At 32.9% G+C, this 25,699-nt stretch overlaps 1 protein-coding gene and 2 long non-coding RNA genes across 7 annotated transcripts; all 3 read right to left on the bottom strand.

Moving 5' to 3' along the window:
• Positions 1-2,382: 2,382 nt before the first annotated feature.
• On the bottom strand, positions 2,383-7,928 carry LOC114401670. Of its 4 annotated transcripts, XR_003664324.1 has the most exons (5): positions 7,772-7,928; positions 6,244-6,689; positions 5,827-6,020; positions 3,847-5,540; positions 2,383-2,826 (listed from the first exon to the last, which is right to left on the bottom strand). It is a non-coding gene; the product is annotated as an uncharacterized LOC114401670 (long non-coding RNA). The 4 variants fall into 4 exon arrangements; XR_003664323.1 differs by lacking the exon at positions 2,383-2,826 and having other exon boundaries at positions 3,564-5,540; positions 7,772-7,920; XR_003664322.1 differs by lacking the exons at positions 2,383-2,826; positions 3,847-5,540 and having other exon boundaries at positions 5,590-6,020; positions 7,772-7,921.
• Positions 7,929-13,550: 5,622 nt separating this feature from the next.
• LOC114402995 lies at positions 13,551-14,059 on the bottom strand. The gene is made up of 2 exons (XR_003664564.1): positions 13,890-14,059; positions 13,551-13,787 (listed from the first exon to the last, which is right to left on the bottom strand). It is a non-coding gene; the product is annotated as an uncharacterized LOC114402995 (long non-coding RNA).
• A 4,132-nt stretch (positions 14,060-18,191) lies between these two features.
• Positions 18,192-22,479, bottom strand: LOC114403813 (protein WVD2-like 3). 2 transcript variants are annotated; one of them, XM_028366989.1, is made up of 8 exons: positions 22,333-22,413; positions 21,072-21,206; positions 19,949-20,498; positions 19,568-19,656; positions 19,351-19,444; positions 19,193-19,264; positions 18,959-19,069; positions 18,192-18,748 (listed from the first exon to the last, which is right to left on the bottom strand). In XM_028366989.1, the coding sequence occupies exons 3-8, from the start codon at positions 20,492-20,494 to the stop codon at positions 18,494-18,496; spliced, it is 1,167 nt and encodes a 388-aa protein (XP_028222790.1). In that variant the 5' UTR covers positions 20,495-20,498; positions 21,072-21,206; positions 22,333-22,413; the 3' UTR covers positions 18,192-18,493. The 2 variants fall into 2 exon arrangements, with proteins under 2 accessions (XP_028222790.1, XP_028222789.1); XM_028366988.1 differs by lacking the exon at positions 21,072-21,206 and having other exon boundaries at positions 18,202-18,748; positions 22,333-22,479.
• Between the last annotated feature and the right edge of the window lie 3,220 nt (positions 22,480-25,699).

Genomic DNA, 25,699 nt, shown 5'->3' on the forward strand with positions numbered 1-25,699 from the left:
TATAACCTCCTTTATTTGATGATTCTGCCTTATCAGCCAGTGATTTTCCTTTATCCTTATCACTACTATTGGGATTCTGTTTAGCCTTCTTATCTAACCACTGTTTCTTCTTAATTTCACGCCAATTTTCCTTAGATGCTGCTTGCAAAGCCTGATCTGTTTCTTTTCCATTTCCTCTTTCAATTACTCTTAATTCAAGTGCTTCTAAACTACCTTGCAATTCATCAATCTTCATTGTACTAGTGTCCTTAGACTGTTCTATAGCAACAACTATATGATCAAATTGAGCAGTTAAGGAACGCAGTACCTTTTCAACAATCATCTGCTCAGAAATTGTCTCACCACAGGTCTTCATTTCGTTCGTAACAGTAATTATGCGAGACACATAATCAGCTACCTTCTCATTGTGCTTCATATTCAGGTTCTCATACTGCTTCCTCAGTGATTGAAGCTTGACTTTCTTCACAGTTGCATTACCACCATAGCAACGCACAAGCGTGTCCCAAGCAGCTTTCGCCGTCGTCGATTCCTCAATCTTCTCAAAGATCTTTGCATCAACACACTGGTGAATATAGAACAAGGCTTTCTGATCCTTCTTCTTCTTTTCGCGATGCAAATTCCTCTGCGCTTCCGTCGTATTTTCCGCCAAATCCGGAACTCCGTCATTCACAAATTCGAGCACATCTTGTGCTCCGAACAACACACGCATCTGTATTGACCAACGACTCCAGTTCTTACCATCAAACACTGGTAAGTGAGTGTTAAATCCACCGTTTCCATTCATCTTCTCACTCTGTTCTTCACTCAAATGAACCTCACAATTCTCTCGTGTTTCCCTGACCCTAGAAAATCAATTGTGATTTTCTTCGATTTCAATCTTTAATTCAATGCGAATTTCCGATTTGAATCACACGCACCTCACGCAGCTCTCGTGTTTCCCAGAATCTCACTCGCTCTAGATACCAATTTGTTGGATTCAATTGGAATCCATCACTCACCAACAGAGAGAAGAAGGTTGAGAAGAATTGAGAGGAACTGAATCTTTATTGATGAATGAATTGGTTACAGTTACAGCTCATTTTCTGAAGTATATATTCTATGACTCCAGGTGTAATTCTGTTACACCTATAACAAACTCAAAACAGAAAAAAATAGTATATAAACTGAAATGCACTATATCAATTAATATCTATCTGTGATGCTATCAGGTGCTACTAGCACCATGTGACTTTATTTGAATTACCCAAAATACAACATTTCGGACATTGCAGAAGTATAAAAGATAAGATGATCTAACTGATGATGTTGGTGCCTAACTGGAGATTTGCCTGTCTACATTTTTTTAAAGTGCCATTGCGGAAGGCATAAAACTGCTCTAGCTAAGGGGATAAGGCTTTCTTTATTAACCTTTCTTTTTATTTTTTTTTGGATGAAAAGGCTTTCTTTTGTTGCAAATTTTCAAACTCCAAGCACTTCTTAAAGTTGTGGCCAGAGCTACCCCACACATACGCAAAAATATCATGCTTCTTGAAGTTACGACAGCAGCTAGCTTTATTTTGTGAAGTATTAAATAGGAATACATTCACGTAAGTTTGTTTTTATTTTATTTTGTTTCTAGTAGTTTTTTTATTTTATTTTTAATTTACATAAAATTACATTTTTTTTTCAATTTTAGTCTTCAATTTTTTTTTTATTTTCTATAAATTCAAATTTTAGGAATTAAAATTAGAAAACACACTAAAAATTAAAAAAAATGAACATAAACTTATATGGAGCAAAATTAAAAAAACACGTGAACCTACTTAGGCGAACTAATTTTTTTTTTTTTTTATACATGGAAAAGAAAAGCAAAAGAAAAGGAAAAGGGAACTCAATTGCGAATCCTAATCACCCTCATCACATTTGCTAAACAAACAGAACTCAGAGGAAGGACAAACGATCTAGAGCTTGAGACTATCACAGAAAGAGGTGCCATTCTTGGCAAGCTAGTCCACACATTGGTTGCCCTCCAATGTAAATATGCTTGAAGGATAACTTGAAAAACTAAATTCATATTTAAGCTTTTTTGTGAATTATTATTAAGAATAAATTATACATTATATCACTCTTTTTTTTTTATTCTAACACTAACTCTTTTAATGTTTAAAAATATTACACCAACATTCTTGTATCTGTTGTTGTTGTATCAATGCTATTGCAGAGTTAGTATAACAACCATACCTTTATGAAAGTTCCTCGCACCAAATGTGGATGTGCAACACAATAACAGGACCATTGAAAAGATGTTACCTAGAAATAATTAGGCTTGGCAACTAGTTTAAAAGGACTATACTAAAGAGAGATTCGGAGAACTTGCCTCCAAATCAACAAGCAAGTACTCATAAAAAAGTACAATTCAAGCAAGCTTGGATTCATATTTTTATCAACCCAAAATACAAGAAACCACGTGAAAGTGTCTTATTCACAAGCAATGTACAAAATTACAAATTTCAACGGAAAGTAAGCTAGATTAGCACCACTTTCCTTTCAAAGACAAAGCAAATTCTTGGAATAGCTCGTCTTTGATGATGCGTGTTGGGTGGGTGGGTGAAGCATCTTTAACTTTAAGCTTCCTTTCACATACAATTAGTTATATACGAAAGCAAAGAAAGACAACTTTGTCCACAAAAGATAGAATAATTAAATTGGAGCTGTTAATGGTAGACACTTTGCCTCCAAAGGAAATCTAACATTTTCTTGTTTAGTTTAGTTTTTTTTTTTTTTTTTTTCTGTTGGAATCTCGGCACCAGCTTCTGAGGTGGATCACCACCACTGTATAATGTCTTCCTGTAGGATAAGAGAGAGATGGAACAAAGTAAACAAAAATTAGATGTCCATTCCATAAGTTAATAATGCTGTTCGTGTAAATCACTATAAGATTAAATAATTCTGATAATCATATAAGATTGAATGTGTTGAACACACCACTTGCTATGTAAAGTTTATAAGACAGGACCATTGACAGTTGGTGGGGCTGAGAAAAAGCAAAAGCTAACGTTACTGTTGTGATCCACTCATATCCAAACTTAATAATGTTGGATAACAAGTTCCACCTTATAGTTAGAAACAAATAAAAGGATGTATAAAAAAAATTGAATATTAAGATTTTTTTGTAATAAATAAGTCACTGAAAGTTCACCAGTATCATATTCTTAGACACGACCAGATCATAAATTTTAAATAAATAGTTATTGACTTTGACAATCAGGACTTGATCAGTCCCCACACAAAATTACATATAAAGAAATAGACTTCGACTAAGGACTTGCTTTAGTTTAATGTATTAGCTCGACATTTTTTACTTAGACTATTTTGTTCACATGACAAAATATTTCAAAGAGAAATTGACTTGACTAAGTATTTTCTTTAATGTATTGCCTAACTAATGCCTTTGCCATCTCTAGAATCCACAGAGAAACAGTTTCTTTCCTTACACGTGATAAAATATGATAATATTAAAACAGATCTCTCTTGGAGCTGCTAATTGTGGATTTTGACATAATCAAATGTTTCAGACCCTACTCTTCAGAATGTAGATGTTGTATCATTGAGTTAATTACTAATGATATTATGGAACTTAAGGTTAAGCATGATGAGAAAAGTATTCATTACACTTGCTTCCAAGGAAAAGAAGGAAGAGGAAATAAAGAGTATGACAACAATACATATAGACAACGAGGTGCTTCCAAGTTCCAATTCTCCTATATGTATTTATATTTTTATGAGATCATAGATTATTTCCTGTAACCTTTGGTAAATCACAAGTTAGTGACCCCTTGTCCCATAAAACAAGCAAGCCATTTTTACCTATGTGAAGTAGACTATTCTGTATGTTGGAATTGTTTGATGGCACCTAATCTCCTTGCAAACATGGACACCATTGGCCCTGAATCTCTAAATCCTGGGAAAGGTGTAAAGGAATTGAACTTATGCAGCTTTGCTGTGTGATATTGATTTCCCTTATCATCCTTAAGGACAGTGGAATCCTCTTTATTGATACCACAGTTATGTAAATTTTGAGCCTCAGCGAGCAGTTGGTCATCAGTAGATTGTTCTCTGGCCTCTTCAATCTTGCAGCTTTTCAGAGAAATGTGTTTATGGGAATGTGGAAGCATTGCGCAAGACGCAGAATGGACTTCAGAACCACCTCTCTCATTAAGGTGGTCAAAAACTACCAAGGGGGAAGTTGACTTTGGTAAAAAACGATTTATCCAGAGACCTTCCACATTATCACTTCTATGACAGATTTCCTTTCTCTCATACAGTGCATAAGACTCGACATTCTCCTTATCATTTGTGTTTTGTCTAGTTGAAGTTGAATGTAATGACAGTAATGCCATTCCTTCTTTCTCCTTAGTTAGCTCCAAGTTGTAACAATTTTCATTCTCCTATGAGTTATTTTTCCAGTGTTCATGACTGTTGAGAGAATTTATAGGTCTTGTCTGCGTCTGTATGGGTGGACAGGCATCAAATCTCCCTTCAGATATTTCAAGCTTATTTGGTTGCAAATACTGTCTGTAAAGGCTATTGTTCTCTGCATAGAAGGTTGTTGGAGTGGCATCAATTCCATGTACCTTAGTACCTGGCTCAAAATCTTTAGAAGCCTCTCCGACTTGAGACATTATTGTTCCAACATTCTTAAATTTTGCACCAACCATAGACTGAACATTTGATCTGAACCCTACATTTTTTAGCTCTGGATCTTGATTCTTGTTGCACGTGAGAAGCTTCTGATCTGGCTGTTGAAGATGATGATTGGGATTTTCAAGGTTAAGAGCCAAAGACTTGTCCTCATCTTGAATTGATTGTGAGCATCCTTTGATCATGTTTGAAATCAAGTTCATGAATGAGCTATCCAGTTTAACATAGGATTTAGAACATGAAGTTTCTTGAGTTTGCTTTTTGAATTTTTTACTCCAATTGTCACTTGTTGAAACCTGCTTCTCTTCCTGCCAAAAACAACCCAGCACTGTGGAAGCATTCAACACTTAAATGGCCCTCTTCCTCCTTTGATAAACTGACATTTGAATCCTCATCTGATAAGGACTTTGCCTTACCTTCATTTCTTGTCATTTGAATCCTGCTATTAGATGGAGAAGGCATGACTGGATGGTTCTTACTGCATAGTAGCATCTTTTCATTGACCTGGATTTTTTTTATTATTCTCACTGAATTTTGAAACAAGAACTGCGCTTGTTGCTGCTCAAGTAGCCTCATAGTTGAAAGTTTGTAAATCATTCTCTGCAGTTGATTCCAGTTTTTGTGAAGGACTGATGCCAGAAGATATTAAATTTATTCCTAGAGCACCAGAACCTTTACATTCGATTGTATATGCTCAACCCTAGTATATAATCCATCTTCTATTTCAACCACCTGGTTGACAATACCAGTATCTATGTTTCCATTGCAATGTTTACTTGGTGAAGGATTTTCTTCCATGTTGCATTTAGGTTCATCTGCTTGAAGTAATAAATTACTAACCGGCCTTTCATCAACCTGACCTGAAGGAAAATCATGATGCAGGTGATATTTCAGGCATGCACAAAAGAATGAACTGCAATTTTCTTTAACATAAAGTTTCAGCAAGTGTCCTTTAAATATAAAGGAAATGTGTTAAATTTGGATCCTGTGTTCAGAAAAAAAAAACCTGCCAGAATAATGGGAATTATTTTCTATGATCCAGGATAATTGATATAAATTGTTTACAAATAACAGAATTTAGAACGTGCTTTTAAGCAAGAGTAACAAAACTTTCCTAAAATGCCTAAATTATTGTCTTGTTGGTACCATAAAATGATGATGACAGGACATATCTGAAATAGTAGATTTGTTTCCCTTTATCTCAGATATTATAGCTGTTCCAATGTTGGCTTGAGCACAAATATTCTTCTCCAAGTCATTCATTACATTCTCCTTCTTACTGTTTGGCAAATTAGGTGTTTCTCTTGCAGTGTTCATTTTCTCCATATTATCACCAAATCCTGCCAAACCATTGTTCCGTCGGATTGAGCAAACATAGTTTATGGGAAAAAAGTGACAAGAAGAAAGCTAATCAAATTGATAAGTTCCAATTAACAATTTAACTAGTTAGGATAACAGGTTTATATATTTTTTTCCTTCAGTAAGGCTTAGTTGAACTCAATGTTCTATGGCAAATCCACCTTTCCCTACATCTAGAGGAACCAGTGTAGATGTTACTTTTACCTGTATCAATAATCACTTGTTGGATGCCTAGCAGGAGTATCTGTGGAGGAAACATCACTCTTTGAGCATATTACAGCAATAGGTTCTACAAAAACGTCATCTGTTGGTTTATCTGTGGCAGAACTTTCATCAGTAACACTTTGGAGCAGAGCAAGAACCATAATGCTTAGTTCAACATTCCCCCAAAAGAGAGGTCTTTTTATTAGTAAAACTTGAATCAACACATTTGAGACCGAAACCTTTATCTGGAGACCAAACTATTTCAGATAGGGGGTCAGTGGCAGAAAATGTCTTGTCTATTCGACAAGCTGCATTTGCACCTGCACCCGAGTCATCTTTCCAAATACCTTGATTAGAATAATTTAGAACGAGTTCAAAATCAGTCTTTGGTTTTATTGTCTCGCTTTTGGAACTCATCTTCATCATTCAATAGTCAATAGAAGATCCTGCAATTTTATAACAATCAGTCATGCAATATTGCAACGATCAAAGTTAGCCTTTTATGTAGTAAACTGAATAAAAAGTCTATGCAACTAGCTCCTTAAAACGTTCTTGGCATTGAAGGAAAACTCAAGAATTTTCTGAAACTTAATCCAGACATAAAAACATGATATTCCCAATAATTTTGTGCATGACTGTGATGCTTGGAATCACAAACAACAATTGTTTACAAAACTTAAATGGGCATTGCCCAAAATTATCCATCAAATAAATATTTTTACAAAATTCAATCCTTCCAAATACAACACTATACTATTGGCTCTTCCTACTATCGGCTCATGATGTATACACTCTTACCATAATACCCATATATTACTTTTTTGTTTTCCCAAATTCTGCTTATTATCTATGTGAAGTGAAGAGTTCAAAACAATGCATTATCAGCTTTATGTACTCTTATTTTTATTTATATACTACATATATCTTCCACCGGATGCAATCTTGTTTGAATGGGATATAATCATTATAGGTAACAAAACTCTCTTTGAGTATTAATTAATCCAATACTTAAACTCGAGATTACTAGTTAAGATGAAACAATCCCGTGTCAGTTGAACCAGTGTACTCTTAAGACATTGATATGGGTCTACTTACTATTCATGATATTTTAAATCCAGGCACAGCAAGACAGGTACAAACTTGCAACTAAAGTTGTATATTGTTGTCTTCTCTTCGTTATAGTTGGGTATAAGGAAATCCATAAGCACGGGGAAGTAGATAATTAGATGACATCAAGACCTTTCAAGCTAATTCAAAAGTCAATTCTTGATACATATTAATTGCATACAAGACCAAATATTATAAACTTCTAATTATATAAGAAATGAACGTGATGCACACCCTACAATCACATGAAAGAAGCAACCAAAAAAATACAAAAGATAAACTACCAATAAAGTGTTATATTTCTTTGATCATATAAAGTTGACTATAACTCTTGTATATGAAAAGATCACGAATCTTCAATACAATAAGTTCAAAACTGAACAAGGCATTAAGCAAAACTAATAAGTTCAAAGAAACACACCTCTTGAATATGAAACGCCAAATGGATATTAATTTGCTTTGCTCGTGTGTCTGGCCGTTAGAGAAAGAAGAGAATCCACTTGCAGTTGCCAAACGTCATGGTATGGCATTAGCTATCACATGAAGCTGTTCATGCAAGGTCTAGGATCTGCCACGTAGAAACATGCAATTCCACTAACGCCCGTGCATTATTCTACAGGATGTAGTAGGTTGCCCAAGTTTCCATTATTTGCTTTTAGTCCCCTTTTTTATATATTTTAAGTAAATACGATATTGATTTGTATAATTGTAAATCACAACGGCTTGTTTTGTCCTCTACTTATCATAGAAGGTTGGGATGATAAACATTGGATTTTATTGTTTTAATCAATAAAAATGTCTATCTCAATGAGTTAAATAGTATATTTGAATTATTATAAATTTTTTAATATTTGAATTCAATTTATTTGGATAAACAAAAAATTGTACTCATCAAAATTTAAAAGGTTTAAATTTATTCTTATATTGTAAAATAGAATTAATACATAATTTTGGGTTCTTACTTTCTTATTCCAATATTTTCTCACTTCTCTTTTTTAGAAATAGATTTCACCTATTATCTTCAATTAATCCATAATTTCTTTTAATTAATGAGAAATGGTCATGTCATCCTGGAGCAACAAGTGATCCATACCCCCACTGGGGTTCCTCCAAATTTAAGAATAATAAGTGAATAATTACCCACTGGGGTTCCTTCTATGAGTGGAACATACACTTGCACCCATCTTTGCAAGGAATTAATGTTGGAGATCTCTCGTTGGTATAATGGTGATGAATGTCTAAGGTGCCCTAGCTCCACCAGCTAAATTAATTGTGTGTTTTGAATCTAAATAACACACCACATCCCACATTAGAATATAATCCCATGGTATAAAGTTTAAACTATAAAGCATGCAAGTATTTCTGCTTACAACAACAATAAGATATTAGAATATCCAACATTCTCATAAAAACCTTTCAAGAAGGTTCCTGAGAGATTGCCTAGACACTTTGCTTAACAATGGCAGCCACATTGCTGTTAGGGACAGCAGTGGCATAAGCGTTAGAATTAGCAATACACTGACGAATCTGACTGAGAAAGCGACGGGACTTTGCTCGAAATGTTGTGAAAAATTAGACGGTTTCTAGAGCACCCCGTAAACCACATTGCAACTGGGATATATAATGTCACCGTTCTTGGCAAAAGCATTATGCATCCAGTCATTGTCTGCATCCAATGGCACGTAAATTTTACATATAATTCATAACTTAATAAATGATCTATTTAAAATGTATAAATAAATAAATTCTTTTAAAAAAATATGTGACAAGTTAGGTACTCATTAGATTTCCCATAAAAAGTGTTGTTACCTTTGCGACTTTTTTAATAAAGTGTGTGAAAACAATTATTATGAGAAGCATTTACATAATATAGGATTGTCTTCTAACATTCGATTGTTCGGTAGAGGGAAAGCCACCTTGAATAACGCCTACAAGTGTTAGTCATTTTTGACATTTAACATCGGTTATGTATACAATTAATATAGAAAAATGGACGCATAACCCGTGTGCCAGTCATATAAATTGTTTTCATATTACACTCAGGATTACTTGCTGCTTTCCATGTGGGTGTGTCAATCCAGGGACCATTTTGCAATTTCAGCAGCGGCAATGGATTACGGACGGTGCCCTGCCACTACGAATGTTTAATTAGTTACGATAACAACGTGACGATAAGCATTTCCTCGTGAGGTCATGTGAACATTCTTGTCGCTGATAACGTTTGCCTACAAAAGATTTGAACTAAATCACTTTTAACTATTTAGTCCGCCATGTCGAACCATTTCACAACTCTCTAATAGTAGGTTTTAGCTAGCCGGTTGTTGCTTACTGCACTTTTTTAGAATGTTTTTTTTTTTTCACTTTTAGATGGGCCAATTCAGATGGTAAAAGATGTAACGGATACAAAATGTAATTTTATATTATGGATTGATCAAACAATTACGGATACACTCAATAAAATAACTAAATTTCATTTTGTCCTTTTATAGAACTGATATGGATTAGTGAATCCGTAAACTTAATATGAATTGATCAATCCTAATACGTATGAGGTTTACGGATTGACCAATCTGTATTAGACTTACAGATCAGCTCTAAGGAAGATTAAAAATGAAATTTTGTTGTTTTGCTGGTACAACCGTATCAACTTTATGGAAGGTCAAAAATAAAATTTTGTTGTTTTGCTGGTGTATCAGCAATTGTGCAGGTGCACAAAGCAATGCTCCAAAAATGGCACAAGAAGCAACAGTCCAACTAACAATATAGCATGTCACTGTCCATTCGGATCATCAGGAACATTATCTTCCCCCAATTTTCTTTTTCTTTTTAATGAGTAAAGAATTTTGTCATACATGACACACTGAATAACTTTTTAATATATCATTTAAATATTTTCACCCGCTCAAAATATTTCCTTAAGCTCTGCCACTGTTGAAAGGGAGAAGACACATATTGGTTATGCTTCCCTTTTTCTCTGTTCAAGTTATTTGCAACTCCATTTCTCTCATTATTTTCCTGCATCTTGAACGCCAAAACCATCCTTCGGAAAAGATGAATTTCTCTAGTAATGTCCTTCACAGCACGACACATAAACATTGTTAATGGACAAGGGTTCACTACCATCTACGTGCTTGATTTGTAAGTTGTAACTTCCTTCAATATCCAACAGTGATACGTACGTACAAGGAACCTCAGGTATTGGTACTCAACAACCAAAGTACTAAGGTTTCGTTCATTACCCATGATATATTTTAAAAATGCTGACCAGGTCTCGAGTTTTTTTTTAAAATTCAAAATTTAATCCTTGTAATTGGTAAAAGAATATAGCCATTTGGACCAGGCTTTTTTTGTTATCCCTTCCAATCTGGTTATGTGCTATTCCTTCCAAATGATACCATTTTTATGGAGTGGATTCACGATTAAATATTAACACAACTACACAACTGATATGTGAGATATAAACAACTTGAAAAGAAACAATAAAAAAGTCAGATGGCATGTGAACTCATTTGGAGAAACCCACCACACCACAAATATGTCATTTTAGCATCTCTAAGTATCCAATAACAACTTACAAGATGAACTAAAATTGCCCTATTTAAAATAGGGAAATTCACACACACAAAAATAAAAAAAATTAAGATGAGATATAAGATTAACTTGATAGGAAAGAAAAAAGAAAAAAAAATTATGAGTTCAAATCTTTTTATTAAAAAAAATTAGCATATCAATAATTAATATTTATTGATAAAAAATAAAAAGATTAAAACTACTCATTGTTTATGTTAAGGGATCAAAAAGAGTAATTAAGTAAAAAAAAATACTCATTCCGTTAAGGGATCAAAAAGAGTAATTAAGTAAAAAAAATACTCATTCCATATAAAATAAAATGTTACAATGAGCCTGATTATTGTGGTATTCTAATTTATATTAGCACGAGTTTTAAAATAGTTATAAAATACACTTAGAAATATTTAAAATATTCATGCATTATCTAACACAACACATGCATGTCTAAGATGGGTACAAGTTGACATGATCATTGCTATGTAAACTTTTATTTAATTAAATTCTATATATAATTATATTAATAATAATTTAAAAATCAAATCTCTACATTTTTTTTTATAAATTGGGGAAGGAGGGGGCGGACCTACCCTTGTCACTCCCTATATCCATCCTTGATAATAGTGTTATTAATTAATGGAGCATTTTGAGTGTGTTTGTGTTGTGGATTGTGTGGCAAAAGTTGTGACAGCGATTGCCAACAAAATCTCTCTTTCGCTCTTTTTAAGTTACCTTTTCAAAGTTCTTTCAGATGTTCTGTTGAATGCTTTATGTTACTGTGTTGAGAAGTAATGCTAATATAATGGGTTTTATCGAGCATAGGGATCAACTTTATCTTTGCGTTTGTGATGGCATACTCAATATGTCTCTATTCTCTTTTGACTCCTCTATCTATCTGGTGGAATCTCAATCCGAAGTACACTATATTTGTGTGCCAATATTGTATCTAAAATCCCAAAAATGATGTTATTTCCCTCATCATTGCACGGAGGGGCAAAGATCCATGAAAAGGTTAAGCTGGAATTTTTTTTTCTACGTATATACTATTTGATTTCTAGCAATAAGTTATTCATGATTCATGTCGTTCTTTACTACATCATTATTGAATACCAGAATATATTAAGAAGGCATATCATATGACTATTTCAACGTTTTGGGTATGCTGAAAGGTGTTTAAAACCTAGATTCTTAAAACTCCAAAATTTAATATTCCAAAAAATTTCTATGGCAATTAACATACTAATAGTTTTCTTATACAGTATTTGTTTTTTATATCTTCAATTAAAAAAAAAAGACTTCAATTGACCACTATCATGTGCCTTGGTTTCAATGGGTTCCATATAAGATGATGTCATTGACAGTGCCTTACCCAAACTCAAGGAAACATTTATAATATAAAAACTCATCAGTCACCAGGGTTATAGGAAGCATCTCTTTGTTAAACATACTAATTATAGTAAAAACAAATCTGAGTTACATCTCTATCTCTGATTGTTTATATAAAAATAAAAATAGCTGCATAGTGAGTTTCTCTCTGCCACCAAGCTTCGGAAGCCCAAAAAGTTGAAAACAGAAATATTGTTACACATTGTATCATTTCAGATAATTTTTATTACACTATTTCAACACCTTCATTTTTTAAAATAATAAAACTAGAAAAAAAAACATATTATTACACATTCTCATTATTTCTTTATTTTTTTTTTTCAAACCAGAAAAATACAAATATAGAGCAATAATTGCTTTAATAGAGATCACAAGTATTTTTTTTTAAAGATAATCATATATTTGAGTTAGGTAAAATCATAATGCACAACAATATTGAGTCTTTTAGAATATTTAAAGCGGTTGTATATTAAACTTTTGATTAAGCTAAAATAAATTTTAATGTATAAATAATGTTACCTTACTATATTATGATTTCACTACTTGAGCTAATTTAATGCAATCACCTTTAACAAATTGGTGCAGTATAAGTGTATCAGCAAAGGTGGAATTAATAAATTTACGTAGGGGGAGGATTGTATTGTAGCAAAGGACGTTAGGACTGAGAATAAGATCCAAGTTGAACGGACCCATATGGTATTATGGGGTTTTGATGAATAGTCTGACCCACACGGCATTAAAAGTGAGGAATGGGCTAAGAGTAAGGCAATGGTTATGATGGCAGTCATAAGCTTGAAAAAAGACTAAAATTCAAAGCTTCACTTTGATGAGTTTGGTACTCTCTAAAAGAACTTCTACCCTACTCCTTCCAACAAATAAAGCGAAAGGTCTAAATCTTATATTCTTTGCAACTCTCCACAAGCAAAGCCAATCGACAAAAATTCAACTTTAAAAAGATAAGGCTCAACTTTTTTTACATATCTATTAGATTTTCCCTTTTCAGTCTTCATTTCACACCAACAACTCTGTTTTTCAACGATTTTGGTGAAAAGAAGAAAAGGGTCGGCAATCAGGGACACTGTTTCACAAACCAATTCCAAAGAAAACTTAATGATCAGTATTTTGATTTATTTAACCACATTCTTATTTCCACAAATATTTTTTTTTATACATTCACTTTTAGTCTCAACAAGAAGCAGATTGGATATTGTTAAGCATATAAACATAAACAGAAAGACTATGATGGCTATTTGAAACATGGAAATTTTATGTTTGATCAAAGCAATTATGCAATATGCTGGACAAACATATTTCAAAGAGACAATAAAACCGAAGTCAATCAAGTCAACTTTGAGTTTTCCAGCAGATAATGTGATGATCTAATGTCTTTTTGCTGCAGATTTTAAGAAAGAAACACATGAACTTTAATGAAAAAGATTAAGAGAAAAGGGCATTGAACTTACACGTTACTTGGCAATTGAATTCTGTTGGAGATGAAAAAAATGAATTAAATGGTTAGTTTCAAGATCATAGCAAAAAGAATGAACTAGATTGTTAGTAGGAAGAACATGATTCATGGAAGATACTTTGAGCTAGGGGGAATGAAGCCTGGTCCGAGATCATTCTCAAGGGTGATGATGATGATCTTTGCTTCAGAAGAATGGTCTCGAACCAGACACCATTCCCCTCAACTCCTTCATATGTTTGAGTGGAGAAAAATGTGGGAGAGAAAGACTTGATTTGAGACAGAAGCAGAGAAAACTGTTTGATTTTTATTTGGCCATGCATTGCTTTTCATGGGCCCTTATATACGTGAAGATGGGGAATGTGTGGGTCAGAAAACGGTGTGTCCCACACAACATGGCTCCCTCATCTTGTCAAGCTTTTCATACAGATTTTAAGTATCATTTATAGAACATTTTACCTTAGTTTTTAGTTCAAATGATCTATGTAAACACTATAACCTCCCTTGGGGAAGAGAATTTTTTTTTTACTCCTTTCCTTCTTTTTTGTTTTGTTTTTTTATCATACTTTATCCCCCTCACGAAGAGAGAAGGGGGAGGTGAGTGGAGTTTTCTAAAAACCTAAATGATTGTTCACTTTCATTGTTATTATTCACTCCATGTGTATATATTTGTGCCAAAGTTGTATATCTGACGTAGATCTCAACTGTTATTTTTTGAAAATTCAAACATACTAATTATGTCTTGGAAAATGAAAAAGGAGTTAAATAAGGTCTATTTTCCTATTTGTGATGGTAAATGGTTTCAAATCAATAAAAGTTATGGTGGATTAGTGATGCAAAAGTAAACAGATCTTTTAGCATCTGTTAAAGGCTTAGTAGCAAAGTTCCCTTTAAGTCCTGCCTGCCTTGCCAAACAATACCGCCAAGTCCTATCACAGACGTGGCTAGCAAATAGCAATAGCATAAATCCTATTGGTTGGAAGACTTTATACCATCTACACAAGTCTTGCTGTTACATTTGACACTAATAGGTACGTCTAAGTTCAGATTACCTCAAACTTTTCCTAGTCAAACTTAGGTAGAATTACATGTACATTTTTGTAAAATTATGACAGCAGGGGTTTTGCTCCACAAATTGTTCTGATGGAGCCAGTTATGTAGTGTATACAATAGTGACTTTTGGTTCTGTACATACTACATAAATTTATGTCTTTTTATGCATTATTACTTATTTAAAATAGGATGAAGTTTCTTGCTTACAGAGTTGATGTTGTCAGAGTGACTTAAGCAGTGAGTAAAAGTGATAGAACACAAATTATTGTGTATCACGGTATTGAGATGGGGTGTTTAAAGGGGTTCTCTTTTGCTTTCCACTTAGAAAAAGGGGCAAATGAAGAGATGAATAGGAGCTTTCGTTGATGAATCACACTCCCAAATGGCGTCAATCCAAGCTTTACATAGAAAGAAATACTGTTAGTCCTATTTATAGCTCAAGCAGAGGTGGCGGCAAGTGGATAGTGAACAGTAAAATAGAACATGTTTTGAAAACAAAAATTAAAGATTACTGAAAAGTGAGGGCAAAAAAGTATAGGTAGTTATGGGCAGGGTTGTTCTACCATGAGTATTGTATATGATATATGCACAAATTTATATAGTTTGCCATACTATATGGGGATTTTAATTTCTTGATATGTTTTCAGCATATCTAATTCCATCAAGTGCTAAACATGTAGAAAGTAATTTTGTGGTCCTAATGAGGGCAAAAAAGGAAACAAAATCCACCTAGGCAAAATAAGCCTCACATTCACACACACATACCCAAAACTGATTCGGATCAGTGAAGAGCTAGCATATATGTAACCAAGAGAGTTTGACCTAGTAGTTAAGTTGAACTAGGAGTTCTGCCTACGTTGACTATTAACGCTCAAACCAGCAACTAGAGGAATTATATAATGTAATGTCACACTTGCACTACCCAAAAACTGGCCCAAAGAGTGAAAGGAACGAAACAATTGGGAAGGAAACTGAGGAAAGTTTTAAACTAAGGGAATGTAATGATACAACCAATCACTAGCATGGCCAAAAATGAAAAAAAAAATATCACTAAAATATTTGCACCATGCACACTCATTGATTGAAGGCTACGATGGTGGCTGTCCTCGTCGAAGTGTGTGGGACTATGTGGGAACTGGGACAGTTAATTGGAGAATAACAAACATTAAAAACAGGCACAACGAAACAAGTTGAATAACTGATGATGCGGGGGAAGATGGAAGGAAATAAAAACTCACATGCAAAAAGTAATAGTGAAAGGACGATGGCAACATGTCATGGAACTTGTGAAGGACAATGGACCCTCAAGGCCCAACACAAAGAAATTGGTTACTCATTTATTCACATTCACTGCTTAAGATTACGGTGTGCATTTTCAGTTACTCAACACTCAGAATGTAAATATAATGGCTAATTTCACATTATTATGAAAGAAGGGTCATTCTTTCTCTCCTCTCACTCTCACCTATCCTTTTCTAGTAGATACCCGAGATTATGTGGACTCATCATTGTAGGGTGGACACCGAGTCAGAGGGATCTAATTCCCTATGCACCACTCAGGATCTTAATATGTGTACAGAGGATATGGAATAAAAAGAAACTTCCTAATACTTCATGAGCCAATATCAAAATTTAAGTCATTCTCATAAAAGAAAACTTTATCAAAAGCATTTTGTTATGCACAATTGATGATTATATTTTATATGTTTCTTTCTACATTAGAGGATTTATCTGTGTGTAGGTGAGAAAAACTAACGATTAATCCATACCTAACTTGTGGAAGTGAACAATTCTTGCTTTGTGGAATGTGTCTCAGGTCTCAGATAGAGAAAATTGTTGTGACTTATGAAAAAAAGAGAAACAAACTCTAAATTATTTTAGATTTGAATTTTGAGAGACTAAATTAATAAAATTAATCCATAAAAGGACATGTTTGTATTTTTTTATATAAATTATATTTTGTTTTATGGACAAAAATGTATTTTTTGGTAACGAATTCTTAAAGTGAAAATAATACAATAATTAAATAAATAGTGTGAATAGTATAATAATTAAAATAAATAATATAATAGAAAAAAGTAACTTGAAAATCATGAAGGTGAAAGTTAAAATTGTGTGGCTTGTTATTAAGAGACATTTCTTTTTTAACACAGACATTTATCTCATTTAATTAACTCCGACTAAATTTTATATCAATGATTACATGCACCAAATGGCGGATTGATCCTATTCCTTTCAGAATCATTAGTCTGTGCTACCAAACTATGGAGTTGTAATCCATTTCGATCATAGAGTCACTAGATATTCCTAGTACTAAATATGCAACACTGCAAGTAGAACCTTCCTTTTAGTTCGTTCACGAGTTCAACTTTAAGCCTTCCAATTTCTTGTTGTTCCACTCTTATTATTAAAGCTGATAAAATAGATATCCGGCCTGATGCAATCCACAATCTATGACAGGTAAGTAAAAAATAGAATAAATTACAGTCACACTTCCAATTTTATTGCAGACAATATAGCCTTTTTTTTTTCTTCCTCTTATTTCTACACTAACCCAATGTTACACTAACTCCTTTAATTGTTCAAAGAACACTACATATGTATCTTATAAGAGAGAAGGTTGTTGTAAACGTTAAACAAAGATATTTATTGTGTTTAATTCAAACTCAAAACTTACAAGTTTAAACTCTACATTTGATTGGACAGATTTCGACCAGATTGAGCCATTCTCTCACTTCTACTTATTACCATTTACCAGCAGCTCACGACAATTGTACCCATATCTAACATAAATATGGTTTAAACCCCCCAAGAAATTAAAGGCTATTTCCTTGATCAGAAAATCCTTCAATGAAACAAGTTTTAGCATACGCTTCGACAAACTAAACTACATTGATAAAAAGGAAGCAGCATCCCTCAGACCAGCAGTATTGCTTTTAAAAATGGGGCATGTTCTGTTCAAAAGGGTCTCTCTTTTGCCGTGTAAAAACAGAACCATCTAAGCAATGGACATTTTTTTTTCTTCTGTTTAATACCGTAACTACTAGACATTAATGTCCCACCTAAAGGCAGCAAGCATTAGGGTCCTTGAGCCTAGCTATACATTATTCCTTTGGTATTATGGCCACAGTATGCAAATGTCAGTTTTGCCATTGAAAGGAAATGACCATCTAAAGGGATAATCATCATTTTGATCTTAATTTTAAACAAGGTTCCCTCATGTTGCAGGTAATGTCCATTTACTCCCATAAAGTTGAATGTTACAATGATAGCTATGGCACTATCTTATCTTTTCATACACAACTACTAGTACTAAAACCCCACACGGTTTTGTTAATAAGAGAAAAAGTAGCAAAGCAAATTGCAAAAATGAAACATAATTATTGTTAATCGAACAGCATTATTTAATGGCGACTTAAAACAATCTGATCCTGGACTTCAGACAGACAAACAAATGCTCAAATTGCTCTTATGAGCAACATGATTGAATTTTACAAATAATTTGAAATAAATTACAAATAAACACTTTCACTAATTACACAATGCACACAGCAGCAAGTGCTCATAAGTTAAAAGGAAAAACAAAGTGAAGATGCTTGTTGCAAGAAACAAGACCACAGTCCCTGGATACATATAAATTAGAAAAATGAGAATCTAATCTCACTGAAAACTTCACTGGCTGCCAATCTCCAAGTTTGCTTGTCCAGTTACCTCGGTTGCATTAATTCCTTCAATATGCTTGGTCTTGTTTTTGGGGTCAGATAAGCCATTTACATCACTCTTATCACCATAGTTGTTGGTCTTCGGTGTGTGATGCTTTCTCCTGATTCCAGCTCCTTTCTCCTTGTCACCTTCAGATAAATTAACTGCACCATTGTTGCTCTTTCGCCGACCCAGCTTTGGAGATTTTGCTCGCGTGGCTGGAAGCTGGCCCAGACATGATACTCAACTTTCGTCAAGCACAGAAGTTGAAAAATATGTCTACATAACTAGATCTTTCACAATTTCAATGAGCAGTTTTTCAGCTACTATTGAAATTTGGTTTGAGAGCTTAATATAAACTTTACATTGTTTTTTAATGATAATAAAACTGAACCCTATACGTGGTATTATTAAAAGTAAAAGAACAGTACAAACCTTCTTCAATTCAACCTTAGGAGGAGGCCCTTCATGGTAAAAGCTTGGCATAGGGCTTGCTTTAAAAGTTAGACTCTTCCTTAGCTGCTTGATAGCTTCCTCCATCTCTTCCTTAAATGTTTAGAAATTGATGAAGGAATCAGAGAGAAAAAACTAACTTATGAGCTTATAAAAAGAAGTAACAGAATTGCAATATATTTCCTAGTGTTGAAGATACTTGAGAAAGTGTTGCACCTTGGTCCTAGCTTCACTTTGATTCTTCTCAGCTTCCATTGCTTGCTGCTTTTCCTCTAATTTTGAATAAAACTATGGAAGGGACCATGCACCAATCAATTTGAGGTAGGATTAGGAAAAGCTATCCAAACAAAGCTAACTAATATAAAAGTTGTTACCTCCTTCCGTTTTTCTGCACGTTGAGTAGACCGAAACACGGGAGCAGAAGCAACAGTTGTCCTGGACTTGATTGATCTCACAGAAGCTGCAGTTCTTTACACGGTCAAGGAGTAATAGCAATTCCAAATTCTAAATGGAAGTATAACCAGTGCCAAAATAAGAAAAACTTGACATGAGAATTTGACACTCTTCACTGCAACATTTTTAAGAGGATACATTGAAGCAACTGAACAAGAATCATCATCATCAGGATGCTTCTTGTTATCAGGTTGCAATGGCATTCTTGAAACTACAGGAGATTTCAACTGCAAGGAGAAAGCAGACAAAACAAAAGCTTCAAGACTAATTGTGAATAAATAGTAATGAGACAAAATTAACCATAAACAGTTTAGCAATGAATTAGACAATTCATATTTAGTTTCATTAAATTGCAATGTTATCCCAGTCCTTATAAGATGGTTATGTAACTAATCTGAAGAACCTCTTAATGAGATAGGCATCAAAAGTTTAAGCTGTCTGGTTCGGAACTATAGATGAATATGCAATAGATAATATCTAAAACTTAAAGGAGGAAGCAGATTCAACATCAGCATATACCTGATTCTGTTTAAACAGATTGGGAGATAGCACATTTTTTTTGTTCAAAGATTTTCTCTCGTTACTGCCCTTGTTGTCTTCTTCAAAAGCAGGACGAGTTGCGATCGAAGCACGCTTCTCAGTTGCTAGGGAAAACGGTTGTGGAACTGTGGGCCTGATTTGGGCACTGCCTGTAACAGGAGGTCTTGATCCATTCTTCCCGGTATCTCGTGGCTTATGTTTACCCCTTGTTTTGTGAGATTTAAAACTTTTCTCACTGAGGACACCCTCAGAATCTGAGGTTAACTTATCCTCACATTTTTTAACATTAGAGACATCAGAGACCTTAACAGAAATTTCTGTTGTACATTCCTTCACCTCATATTCCTTTGCACTCTCCTCTGAACTATGATGTTCAGTAGTCTCATTGATTTGTTCATAAGACTCTGTAATATTGTGATGATCACTTCCAGCTTCATGACCTGAATCATGGGAAATGCCATCTGAATAGACTACAACATGATCTGGCTCCTTGATGATACAAATATCTGTATCTTCTACTCCCATTGCACTGCAACAAACAAATGTCAACCAAATTAATTGAATTGATTGAAATGCCACAATCATCAGCATAGTGTGTTTTACAGTTCTGTATTGACATACATAACAGAAAAATAAGTACATATATGATTGGGAAGGGGTGAAGTTGGAATGTACGTATTTTTGGGTAGAAAGATAAGAAATTATAACCCCCTAAAAAGAAACACTCTGCATTAACCTGTTCCAAAGAATCTCTCTCTAAAACAAACCAATTGTCTTGTACACTTGCAGCTTTAAGGTTGAAATAGATGTTATAGAATGCTTCCTAAAGGATATAGTTTAATTAATAATTACTAATTGCTATCATAATTTTTACTTAAATGGTTCAACAAAATAGTACTGTAATTAAGATACTTAAATACTATATATTATATAAACTTCCTTCATTTGCCAAAACACAAAAGTCTAAAATAAGAACTTATTTAAAACAACAGTTTTAACAGTTGTGAGAAAAAAATATAGAATAAAAACTTTTTGTAAAGAAAATGATATTCTAATAGTTCTAGCATGAAATCTATAATTACACATTTCTCTGTATTTGTACCAATAGTTTTGAGAATTAACTAGGTGCTATCTTTGAAACTTGAAACTATTGTTCTCTCCTTGATCACATTCATTATAACTATGCCAGCTTCACTGATTGGGCGATCTTCTCCTCACTATATAACCACAGTTGATTCTACAGTCACATATACACACTGTTACAATTGACATGCCTAAATCTACTTATAAAATTTAATAAACCCAAGGCAAGATGAGAATAATCTCAAAATATCATAATTGTTGTGTTCAACCAAAAAGGTGAAACCAAGGGGCAAAAGATTATTTAAAACTAAAGTAATGAGCATGACAGGTTTTGCATGGAAGCATATGTGCACTATTTAACATAAATCAAATGGAAAAGAATCAATTGTGTACCTAGTTCCAGGCTTAAAAGCACTCAGGAATAACTAAAACATGCAAAAGGAAAGCAATCAAATTGGTAGGTGGGTGTCTCCAATCAATGATTAAGACTCTAATAATTCAAAATCAACAACTCAACCACATCCAAAACAAGACATCATATTTCGGAGAAAAAAATGGTGTTAAGCAAGGAAAATAAGAAGAGCCCAGCATAAAAATTTTAAATTTTAACCATGCAGATCATCCCAAGGAAAACATAATACATAGTTTAAAGAAATAAAGACACATTGAATTTTCGCAAGCTCCAAAATCAATGAAGAAAACATCCTACATGTTGGTTTCTCACCGACAAATTCAATAAAAGAAAAAACCATAAATCACAAACGTAAAGGTCTATACACTAGATTTTTAGTTAAAACGAAAATCCTGAAGTTCAAATGCAAATGTCTACACTATTTTTCCAAAGCTGGATCAAAACATGCAAAAGCTATAGGTGCAAAAAATGTTTTCCAGGAACTAAAAACCAAAAAACTCAAACTTCGAACAATATTATCTACACTTTTGCAATAGAAAAAAAAAAGGAAAAACAGAATTCAAAATTCAACATGTATACAGATTTTCCTTCCTCTTCCTCAACCCCATTGGACATATTCTCAGCAAGTAACCAAAACCTTCACTTTAATTTTTTTTTACCATCAACCAAACAGAACCCCATTACAAAAACACCAACCCAAAGGGTCAATGACCCAGAAAATAATAATAACAATAATTGAACAGCCCATTAAATTAAGCAATATTTAAAAAAAAAAAAAAACAGAAACAAGGATTAAAAGGGATCTCAGAAAGAAAGAATGTGCATTTTGATGTATAGAGATGGAAAGGAAGAGTGGAGAATGACTGACATTTTGAGTTGGATCTGGAAAGAAAATAATGCAACTGTGTTGGTGAGTTGAGTTTCTGCTTCGAGTTTTGTCCTGTACTATGTTGTGTTGTCGCGCGTTTTATATGAGCCTCGTCGGTCGAACGCCGTTAAGAAACGGCGTTAACTTTCCATCTTTCTAATTTTTTGAATTTGGATTCATCCACTTTGGCTGTACTGAAAAATTATATAAATAATTCTTCTCTTAAGCCACTGGATAAAACTATAAGACGAATCCTTTAAATGAAATTGAATTATTCTACCAAATACTTTTTGTCTTTACCTCTCTTTTTTCTTTATAATTGATGATAGTGCAAAGTTTAATCAAATAGACAAATACCCTCCCGTTTTTGTCTTTACAATTGGATACTTGTGTTCAGATAAATGATTGCATATTTCGGGGTCTTTTCTTTTCTCTTTCTTCACCACAAAACTTGATAGTTTATATACTTTTGCAATGTGACTTTGTGAAGCCATTAGTCATGTAAATAAGTGAATGTTTCATTAAACTGTACAAATTTAAATTTGAATTAGAATGAACTTTATTTTATTACAAAAAAAAGAATAAACTTTATTTTGTAAATTGATTTTGTAAAAATATTTTTTTCCTTTTCCATTTCAAATTGAATTACAAAATAAAATTAAAGAAAAATGCAATATACAATTCAACTCAAGGGAAAACCAAATAAAAAATAATAAAAATTTTATTTTGAGTGAAAGTTAAGAGTCATCAAATTAAAAACCAACCACATAACCTTAGAATTTAGAATGATTTTTTTTAAAAATTTGTTAACTGTTCACATTTGTACCAATAATAGAGTTAGAATGAAAGTCCAATTGTCGAATTCATATGGACTTTGGTCGTACTTAAGTGATGCAAAACACAATTATTAATCAACTAGAAGAAAAAGAAAAGATAGGAAATTGTAATTGTGAAAATTAGAGTAGAGGGAAAAGAAAAAGATAATGAGAAAAATAAATAATAATTTAAATGCAAAAAGATGAAGTGTGATAATGTTGGGATCTATCATACCAAAACTACTATCCAGTGTTAATAATTTTCTCTATCTAATGAAATATTTCTTTTCACTCACATCTACTAAGTTATTTTTTGTTTCTCACACGAAGAGCCTAATTTATTTATCATTTCTCTAACTTTATTTACAGAGATAAAAATAACAAAGAGATGCAAAAATTGGACAAAACAAATATCATTTTATTTCCAGCAATAAAATTTATTTAGATATCATTTTCAATTCTTTAAGAAATAATCATTTTTTAAATATATTACCCTCTAAACATTTCAAGGATGATCAGATCATGATAAACATGAAGCATAAGAATAATAGAAACAAGATTACATTAAATAGATAATAAAACAAAATTACATTACAAGAATTTAGTCACTTCCAACAAAGATGTTTAGTAAATTAATAATTTTTATAATAATTATTTGCTGTATACTTATGAGTGTATTAAAATTAAACTAAAAAAATATTGTTACTTTGTTTTTCTTTTGTCTTTATCCGAATAACTCCACCAATTTAATCATGAGGCCTAAGTGATAATTAAATAGAACTATTATTATAGTGGCCATTCTAGGATATGTAAAATTATTCTTTTAGAATATATACTCATTTAATACTCAATAAAACTTTGTGTATGAATTTAAGTGAGTTAGATCCTGTGTCACCCTTGGAGATCTTATTATGCATTTCTATATAAAAGTATGAGTTATGCATGATTGTTTATACGGAATTTAACCAAGTTAGAAAAAAAATTATACATGAGAATAACGATTTTATTTATGAGGGGACCAACAAGTTATTCAAACCTGTATTGATTATTGAAGAATTTTTTATACACACCTGTGAAACGTGTGTTTGAAATTTTCCATTTTATTGTTGTTTGATTTATACTCTATATTCCTAATCTTGATTTTACCCGTAAGTTTAAACTCTCATTTAGTTGCATACTCTCATTTAGTTGTATTTGATAACGGTGAAATTTGAGTTAATTTGATAGTTAATTGACTATGATTAAAGTATCTTTATTTTACTCTTGTTTTTAATAAAATAATGAAGAAATTAATATCATTGTAATATTTGACCATCAGGAATCAAACGAAGAAAATTTCAAATGTTTTGAAGGAAAATTGATGACAAAACTTAAAGGTAAAACCTTGAAGAAAAAGTTGAATATTAGGACAACTCGTTTAGCGCAGAAGACACCAATCCCTATACACCTACACACGCAAACACATAGACTAATAACTCTCTAATCCATCCTAATCTATCTATGTTCATTATCCTCTTTTCTTTCTCTATCCATCTCTCTCCTTCTATCCATTTGTAATATATCTATAATTAGATTGAATATACTAATAAGAGAAAAAAGTGATTCTTGAATACCATCAGCAAGTACAAGTCAGAAAAGGTTGGGATTATCAAAATTGTTAGCATAATTAATTTTTAAAAACAATTTACCAACATACTCCATTATTGAAAGATAGTGTATCAAAATGTTTATAAATTAAAATTCAAATATAAATAGATAAATAGGAATAGTTATAATCTCGTTCATGATATAAAATATTAATTATAAATTTGTCTTTTTCGTTGTATATTGACACATGCTTTCGCAGTAATATCATTCAATAAACAGAAGTGTCCCCCTCAATCTAGCTAAGTACGCTTACCTCTCTTAATGTACCAATTAAAGGTGCAAACCTTTCTTATGTGTGACAGTTTTAGCACAATTAGCATATCTTAAGACTAATTCACGGTAACCAGTGAAGATCACTAAATTATGATGTCCATGTCTTTGCAGAAAAGCAATTTGAGAAAAGACATTCCATCTAAAGCATTGCTTAGACCCTATCCATGACTGTTCCTGCTTAACCCCTCGATAAATGCCCAACACCATCCCGCAATTTATTAAATCATAAATAATTCATTCAAAACCCAGTACACATCCATATTAACAGTTAAAATAAATTAGTGTGGGTTTGAAGTTTTGAACTTGAAGATGTTATTACTCTTTGTTTTTGAGTTCACGAGTTCTTGAATTTTTGTCTCTAGTCATAAATCATTTACAATTTATTTAGTAGTAATATCTAGTTCATATAACAGACACAAAATTTGAATTTCACCAACATGGTTTTTTCAAACTAAAGCTTGAACTTTCAATCAAAAGCATATGCATCAAAAGCAGTAAAGCTTTAGGAAGTGCATGTGTTTATTGTAAAGTATAGAGAGGTTTGGACAAGACTGTACGTCCTGTCCCAGCAACTGTGCGGTTAGGATTGCTTTTTCATTGAGGATTTGGCAAAGCTCGCTCAGGAAGTGCGT

Source organism: Glycine soja, chromosome 20, assembly GCF_004193775.1.
Source record: "Glycine soja cultivar W05 chromosome 20, ASM419377v2, whole genome shotgun sequence".
Taxonomy (NCBI): domain Eukaryota; kingdom Viridiplantae; phylum Streptophyta; class Magnoliopsida; order Fabales; family Fabaceae; genus Glycine; species Glycine soja.